Source organism: Belonocnema kinseyi, chromosome 4 (genome assembly GCF_010883055.1).
Source record: "Belonocnema kinseyi isolate 2016_QV_RU_SX_M_011 chromosome 4, B_treatae_v1, whole genome shotgun sequence".
NCBI classification, from domain to species: domain Eukaryota; kingdom Metazoa; phylum Arthropoda; class Insecta; order Hymenoptera; family Cynipidae; genus Belonocnema; species Belonocnema kinseyi.
In genome coordinates, this window is record NC_046660.1 from 85,688,972 (window position 1) to 85,698,199 (window position 9,228).

The following is a 9,228-nucleotide window of genomic DNA, read 5'->3' on the forward strand; positions in this document are numbered from 1 at the left end:
TTGTCAAAAGCTTTTTCTAGGTCAACAAATGCACAGAAAACTTTTTTTCCTACTCTCAAACTTTTTTCTGTTATTTGCCGTAAGCTGAATATTTGATCCGTATGTTTTAAAATCTTTGAAATCTGGTGCAATGTATCCTTTTTCAACTCTGTGAAATCCTTTAAATCTTTTAAAAGTTTTAAAATCTTTGGAAAATTGTGAAACCTTTTGAAATCTTAGTAATGTTTTGTAATCTCGTGTACACTCAAAAACCGATTGATGAAACCCTGAAAAATCCGTTATATGCCCTTTTCTCATTCTAATTCTGAAACTGAATTAACATCGACATTTTTAGATAATAACTTTTATAATTTGTAAGTTGAAATCACCAAAAAAATTTATACTTTAAAATTTTATATTGGCGGGGACGAAATTAAACTTATAAAATTATTCAGATGATTAAAGTCTGTTCATTGCAATCTATAAAATAATGGGTAAAGTCTACAAAAAATTCCTGGAAATCTCTGTATTTATTCCTTAATGAATAAAAGATAAATTATATCTTGATAAATAAAATATGTTCATTAGAAATATTTCTTCTAAACGAGGAGAATTCCAGGTTTCAAGGTAGCTGGACACCCTGAAGAATAAAAATTACCTCTCGCATAAAAGTCAGATCTCGATTAAGAAAGTAGACAGTCTGCTGAAGATTTTGGTGACTGCACAAAGTGAGAGCTTCCTCGTGTGCGCTCCATTCACACTCTTCGATAAAATTTGCTTCAGCTTCTCGCATTCGGTCTCGCATCCAGGGGCCAATTCGAGACAAAACTGGATGCTCGTGTTCTATGTGCTCTCGCAAAGTATCCTTTGTTTGATTTAATCTTCGTTGAACATTTTCCACCGCTCTGTGCATCAGAACGACTGATTGTGCCTGTTGCAAAAGAAGCTGTGCGATTCCTTCGCCTAGTGCGTGGATATCCGGATGGGATAAAATGCTGGAGTAGACTCGCTGTAAATATTCCCGCATTACCGCCTCGTTTACTTCCTGAAATAAGCCAATTTTTCTAGATGAATTAAAAATAAAAACATTATTTGAAGAATAAGCAATGACATATTTACATAGAAAGCCAAAATGGCCCTGGCTTAGGGTAACACATTTTTAGGGTCGACAAGCCACGGCTTATGATTTCAATCTGATTTAAGCATTACGAAAAATTAAAGTTAACTTAATTTTAAAGAGACTTGCGAAGGGTGATTTTTTATTTATTTTTTATTAACATTTCATTTAACAACAAACTTGATATTTTTTACAAACTATCCCAATTTTGCAACTACATATATTTATGAAAAACATAACGAAATCAGTAAAGAGTAATTAACTAGAAAACTGGTAAAAAAATCTTAATTATTTTTGTTAGTATAATATTTCAGCAAGGATACTCTATTTTCTGACGAAGTTTCATTGCTATTTTATAATTCATTATTGTGTGAGAGCAAATAACTAATTTTTAACCTGAAAAAATGTGCCCCTTTATTAATAATACTTTTTACCTTGATGAACCTTTTTTGTTGCATGTTTATGCATTAGAATAAAAGCTTGGTGTTTAATGAACAATATTGATTGATGCAACGCGTTATTTCTTTATTATTTATCATTATTTGAAGAATTTTTATTGAAAATTAAATTTTCCAACTGTAGATGACCAACAGTAGATAATTGCAAAACTTCGAAAAATGTCGCTCTCACAATTGGCAACTCTGCCAATTTCTCGTAATGGTTTTAAGTTAAAGATAATGACGATATCTTGTTACTTTGATACTTGCTGAATAACTTTTGTAGTCAGGAAAATTTTTTTTTCATACAGTAGAATTTTCTAATTTTTCTTTGGAATAATGAGAGTTACGAAAAAAATGTTTAATTAAAAGTTCGCACGTCTTCTTCTTTTGCGATATCTCTTATAGTTTGTGAGAAAAATTACATTTTTAGGAAAAATAAATTTCTCCTGTCTGAAAAATGGTTTAGCCTGCATGATTCTTATAAGATGCCTTTTTTCTATTAGTATAAACTTTTCAAAAATATTTAAAAGAATAAAAAGATGAGTATTGCCAAAAACATTTTATTTTCATGTTTTCAAAATTTAAATAAAAAAGAATTTCTCGAAAACCCCAACTTTTGTATTCTCCTAAATATTTTCTAAAAGTTTATACTAATAAAATAAAGGCATCTTATCAGCATTATGCCGGCTGTACCATTTTTGTGGGTGGAACAATTTTTTTGTCCTAAAAATATAATTTTCAAATTTTTCTCGTAAAATATGAAAGATATCGCAAAAGAACAAGCCATTTTTCATAGAACTTTTTTAGACGTGCAAACTTTTATATCAACATTTTTCGTATCTGTCACTGTTTCCAAGAAAAAGTAGAAAATTCGATTGCAAGAAAAAAGAATTCTCCTGGAAAGAAAAATAACTAGTAACCATCAAACTTACAAGATATCTTCATTATCAAAGTACAAGTTCAAAAAAAAAAAAAAATAGGCAAAATATTTAAAAGTGTTTTTTTTTAGAAAATTAATTTTCAATTTTTTCAGAAAAACCTTCGTTATTTTGTTAATTTTAGACCTATTTCAATTTCCCTGTGGATTTTGAAATAAGGCGATGAACACTATTAGAATGAAAAAAAAATTAATAAATATGTCAATTAAATCAAAAGTTATACAGGTTTAAAGAAAAAATAGGGTTTCTTGAAAAAACCCATAACATTTTCAATTCGCGTAACTTTTTCGAAACATTTCTGTTTGCAACTCGGAAAAATACGTATCGCCTAGTTTTATCCAAAAAACAACATATTTTGTTCCTAAACGATTCTGCGATTTCAAGTTTAGAACCCTGTCTGGTATGAAATCGATTCGGTCGACTTTTTAGTTTAAAATTAATCTTTTTTGATTGAGGATAGAACTATCTTGTGAAAAATTCGTTTTGTTCTTCTTTTAATTTAATTAGTTTAAAATTCAATTTTCATGGTAGAAACCTCATCTTTCTTGGTTGAAACTGAACTCTTTTGTTGAATATTTAACCGTTTTTGGTTAAACTTTAATCTTTTTAGTTTGAAAATTCGACCTTTTTGTTGAAAATGCATCTTTGTAGATTGAAAATTCAACTGTTTTCATAAAGTCATCTTTTTTGGTCGATAACTCAAATGTTTGGTTAAAAACTCGTCCTTTTGGATTAAAAATTCAGCTTTACGGTGAAAAAAATAGTCTTATTGGTTGAAACTTGAACTACTTGGTTGAAAGTTAAACTATTGCCTCTTTTTTGAGATAATTTTGTGCTAAGTTTCATTTTGGGAGGTAGGGTGGCGTGTGTTAGGAAAGATGTACGCTCATTAATGTGGGTAGATGGGGGGGGGGGGGATACAAATCGCCTAACATAAGATTGGTAACAGTTTATGGACGGGCCTTTAGTTGAAGTATATAATCAATTTCTGGACTCACTTGCTCAATTTCCTCATCAGTTTTCTTCTGAGCCCTCAATTCCGAAATGAGTCTTTCTCTGAAATGCAGAAACCAGCCTCTTGTTTCTCTTTCCAAAATTGCAATTAGTGTCGGCAAAGCTTTTCTAATAATATCTCTGCTAAATAGTCTCAAGTCCACGGCAGCTCCTCCAGGAGTTCCAAAGACAAAAGGAACTGGTACAGGCAACAATTGCGAAGATTCTCTTTCAACTTCGAACTTTTCCATAGTGGCTCGCCGAAGCTGTCTTCGGACAAAACCGCAGAGCAACTCCAGCGAGTCTTCGTACTCTGCCTGCGAATATAGAGATTCGAAGAATTAATTAATTTAGTCGAGTAGTTAAAGGGTTGCAGTACAGAACTAGATAATCAACATTTTGGTCGAAAATGGGCTTTTTGCATAAAAAATTCTTAACAAATAAAATACATGTTGTGTTAAAAGGATTTGTTCGAAATCTCATTTTAAATATTCCGTAATTTAAAACTAGATAACTGACTCGTTGTACATGTCTCCCATTCTTTTAAAATACTTAACCCCTTCCTTTTTTTTAAATCTTTCACCATATTCCTCTTCGCCCCAGTTTTTAAATACAGTAAAATAATAAAATATATCTTTTTGAAATGAACCTTCTTTTAGAACGAGAGTGAATTAAAAAAAACGAATGAACGCACGACCGAGCAGGGTCTGAATCGAGAAACTCGCCCAGCGATCGAAATAGGGTGCAATAAATTTTTGTCCAAACGTCTCGATGGAAGGCAATTTTAAAAGTGACAAAATTAATCTTTTTTAAACATAGACTTGTAGAGAATGACGAGATCGAACTTTTTTCTATTTTCGGTTTTGCATCGGATGAATACTTTGAATAATAAATATGAAAAACTGAAAAAAATTTGACCCCAAATTCAATTACTGTTTAAGAAATAAATCGTCGTAAGTTGGGAAAATGTTATTAGAACTATTTGAAGCTTTTATCTACACACGAAATATTCCCTTAACGATGCCTCAAAATTGAAGAAAAAATAAATAAAAATCACCCATTGTTTAATAATATTTACTTATAAATTGAGACAGGTCAGTGACCCGGGGTTTTCAGTCTCGTCGATGAAAAGTATTGAGGGAACTCTAGAGTTAAAACAACTTTCATTGAGACATTTGTTCCTTACTATTGAAGGGATTTTTTGGAAATTTTCAGATCGATTTATTAAAAAATGGAGGAAATATCCATTTTACAAGAGAACATGCGAAGCCGCCAACGTGGCCACACAGAATTTTTTAAAATTTTCAAATAAAATCAATTTCCAACCTAAAACCTCCATTTTCTACAAAAAGCCACTTTTATAAGGTTTTTTTCACTTAACTTTTTGTCTGGTAATCAGAAACAATATTTCTTAAAACTATTATCATTCATTTATAAATAAACATACACCTTTCTTCTTTTTATAGATCTGTTAGCGAAAAATCGTCTCTTACAGTGTTGATACCGTCACATCAAATCTTTATTTTCTCTAAAAATAATAATTTTTTTATATTAAAACTTTTTTATTTTTATTCAGCCTCCCTATCCAGGGAGAAAGTTACAATTATTTTTTTAAATTGAAAAATATATTTTTAGTCGCTATTCAAAAACTATTTTCAAAACTAATGAAATTTGAACCTTTATATTCTTGAATGATTTACTGGAAATTGGTTAATTTATTCTAAGGAACCTAATTTTCTCCCACTTTATCAACTCAATATCTCGAAAGTGAATATTTATTTTGTGTTTAAACTAAAAATGGAACTTTTTATCTTGTTCCGCGACCAAGCCTGTTCAAATTTTAGGTTCCTGTCACATTGAAATTATAAACTTCCACATGATATCTCTCGGAACTAAATAATTTTGTTTAATCATACTTTTTTAACCTCAATTCACAAACCCTTCAGGTGGGAAATAAATGTTTGTTTTATCTTTAAATGGTGATTTCCATTTTACAGAACGTCATTTCGTTTTTCTGAAAAATTGTGATTTTGTTGGTTATCTAGTTCTCTACTGTAAACCTTCAGTACAGTACTTAATTAGTTAATCAACTTTCAAGAAGATGGATATTGTTTGGTGATACTCAGTTCTACACTAGGGAACGATTTTATGAATGGAATTTTGAGAACCTTACCCTGCAAACCAACTCGGCTACGAGATACCGACATCGCTCTTCTCGGATTTTGGCATCTAAATTCTGTGCTTGTAACGATGGCACGCCGACTATAATATCTGAAATTAAATTTAAAAGAAGATCAGAAAGTTCAAAATTATTTTTCTTCGAATTAGAGAGTAGTTTCAGATTGGAACGTGTACAATGCAGGCCTTAGGCTCATTTCGAAAATACAAAATAGTGTCAAGAGTTGCACACATTTTTCAATTAGTAGCAAAACAGTGTGATTCAATTTTTTAAATATTTTAATCGAGGGATTAGCTTTTTTTAAATCCGATATTACATATAATATAAATCAGAGGTGTACAAAAAACATGCATTTTCATTTGTTTGTTTCTATTGAGTTAAAAATCATGTTTGCTTACGCAGTTTTTTGTAATTTTTTTTTAAAGATACACTAATCATCGATTCCACCTACTGTGATTACAGTGACTTTAACACACATTTAAATTACTTTTAGGTTCGTAAAAAACAATTCATGTAACCATGTAAAATGAGTATTTTTGAAAAATTGTTTTGTATGATTTATTTAAGGATGCATAACTTAATTACAAAATATAAACCAAAAATACACAATTTAATAAGCCAAATCATTCATATTCTGTATCATTTTGCGTTATGATCTGTCGTTTTCGTGAAAAATTTATTTGTCTATAAAAACAAACAAATTTGCGATGAGCAGACTCTAAATATTATCTAATGTATTTATTTATCAACATGGTTAATTTTTAACATAAAAGGAATAAAAAATCGAAAATGCAAGTTGAAATTTGTACTTCTTTTTTTCTTGAATACACCTAATATAAATATCCCTTAAAATCTCGTGAAATCTCTCGAAATCTCTGAAATACGTAGAAATCCTTAGAAATCCCTGAAAGTTCCTTAACACTTTAATGAATTTAATTTTTTCCTAAAGTTTTCTTTCTTAAATTTTGTGAAGTTCCTAGAAATCCTAGAAAACTCGAGTAAAATCCTGAAAAACATGTTAAAATCTGTGACATCTTTAGAAATTTCTTAAAAAACTATTAAATCTTTGAAATCCTCTGAAATATTTCTAAATGCCCTGAAAGCTTCGAAATCCCTTGCAATCCTTAAAAATTCACTGAAATATATTAAAACCCCTTGAATTCGGGAATGTTATAATTCTATTTTAAATCCTATGAATACTTAAAATAATGTAAAATTTCTTGAAATCCTTTAAAATTGTGTAAATACTTAAAAAATCCTTGAAATCTTCTGAAATGCTACAAAATTTAACACCTTTGGAAATTTTCTATGATCCTACGAAATTCTTCGAAATATCATGAAATTTCTCTGAATCTTTTAAAATACATTATATTATTGAAACTACTTTCCACTTTTCAAGATTTCTTCAATCCTGTAAAATTCCTAGAAATTGTCTGAAATCTCGTACGCCATTAAATTTTTTTTTAATTCCTTTAAAAATGTTTAAAGATTCTTAATTGTATGACATCATAAGAATCTACAATTAAGAATAAGAAAGACTTGACGACTTTTAAGACTTAGAAATTTAAAAATCCTTAATTTGTAAATAATCCACTTGGAATTTTAAAGAGACTAAACTTTAAAACCTTCCTTAAAAGCATTATATTTTTTGAAATTGAACCGCTGGCGACCAAAAGGGGACACGGCCGGTTTCAGCCTGAGAAGTATTATCCTGAGTGTCAATTTTTAAAATCTTTCTAATTTCAATTTTAAAGACTGATACTTGTAGAGAATTTCAAGGCGCATCTTTTTTTCCTTTTGCAAAAATTGATAGGTTTTTTAGTTTTTGAGATAATTGGTAAAAAGTGGATTTTTTAAAAACGAAAAATTCCAATCTTTTTTCACTTCAACTCGCGCTAATTTAGCCAATTTTCATCATTTCCCGAGTTCCCCAATACAAAGTACGTGTTCAAGTCTTCTGAAACTATCTAAGAAAGAAAAACGAGAATATTGTAATAAACAAAAAAGTTATTAATTTTTTTTTTTGAGGCAATGCAAAAATCATGAATTTTAAACTTCAAGCCCCTCGTTTAGTGAACGAATTTTAAGGTACGGAAAGCTTTCAGTGAGAAAGTTGTTCATTAAGGTTCAAAGAAGTTTTCTGGAAAGTTTTAGATCAATTGGATAAATAGTTCAAAAATTATGAATGTTTTAAAATCCAAGCGGTAATCTTGACGCTGCCCAAAAACGTGCCTGGCCGGCTACGTACGCGCTGCAGCGAACGACGTGAAGGTCAAGTCAATTTTACCAAAACAAATACCCAACAGTAACTTTTTTTGTCATCTTCTATGAAATTCTACAAATAAAGCATAGAATCAACGAAGTGATTGTTTCTTATAATAGTTGGAAAAGCATTTTTTTTGAGGTTATTGAGATTTTTAAGATATTTTTGAGAATATTAATTAAAAAGAAAAAGATATTAAAATGAAACAAGGTAGAAAAAGAACTAGAAATGGAGATTGGTGGATTAAAAATAAGAAAAAATGTTCCAGAAATCAGTTACGATTGGAAACCGTCAATACAATTTTTAAATAAATTTTAATCTTAAATTTAATATTTTATGACTTTTTTATTCTTGATTTTTTAAATAATTCTTTTGCTGAACTATATATAATATGTAGATAGTCTGAAGTAATTATTTTAAATTTTTAATGACGAAGTTAATAGCATTATTTGTTATTTCTTTAGGGAAAAGAATACATTACAAAGCCTAAAACTAAAAAAGACGGTACTGCTAAAGATATTCTAATCCCAGAGAGATCATTCAAACCTATTGAATCCTGCAGTGGAGAAAAATGTTAGCAAAAGTTTTCAAATGTGCAACAAGAAAAAGTACATACAAATTTTTGGAATCTCGGGAACTAAAATGAACAAAATGTGTTTCTCAGAGGACTGTTAAAATGCAAGGATCCTGTCCAAACGAATGCAAGTGAAAAACTAGGGCTGTTAATTCATTGGATATATTTATTTCCTACTGACGAAGAAAATGTTCCGCTTTGTAAGAAATTTTTTTGTGCTTTTCTATGTTTGGGCACAAGAAGAGTTGAAAATGTTCAAAAAAATATTTTAAATAAGCAGCCTTAAAAAAATTGGCAGGTGGAGTACGCGAAAGTTGTCTTAAATTAACAGAAAATTTAAAAAAATGATTGAAGAGCATTGCGAATCAATTCCACATCACAGTTCACATTACAAACGAAATTCTACCAACCTAAAATATTTTGATAATCCTTCATTAAATCTTGTAGAACTTTACAAATTATTCGGAAAATATTATAAAGAAAAAACGGGGGCTAAATTGACAATAAGTCAAACCGTTTATTTTAAGTGTTATAACCGAAATGTTGGCTTCAGTTTTAAATTACCTAGAACTGACGTGTGCAATACTTGCTATAAAAACGAGACAAATGGAGAGGTAAACGAAGAAGTAATTAATCACAAAAAAATGCTGAAATTTATTTGAAGTTAAAAAAGCAAATACTCTCTGAAAATAATAGTCTATGCTGTGAATTTGATTTTGCACAGAATTTTCCACTACCAAAAATA

The 9,228-nt window shown here is 29.7% G+C and overlaps 1 protein-coding gene across 2 annotated transcripts in view; it reads right to left on the reverse strand.

Annotated features, from left to right (window-relative positions):
• Positions 1-9,228, reverse strand: part of LOC117170720 — a 76,922-nt gene that overhangs the window by 17,433 nt on the left and 50,261 nt on the right. For both annotated transcript variants that reach the window (XM_033357734.1, XM_033357733.1), the window contains 3 exons: positions 5,641-5,738; positions 3,473-3,784; positions 638-1,024 (listed from right to left, as the gene is read on the reverse strand). In XM_033357734.1, the coding sequence (XP_033213625.1) occupies positions 638-1,024; positions 3,473-3,784; positions 5,641-5,738 (797 nt within the window). The remainder of the gene's footprint in view (positions 1-637; positions 1,025-3,472; positions 3,785-5,640; positions 5,739-9,228) is intronic.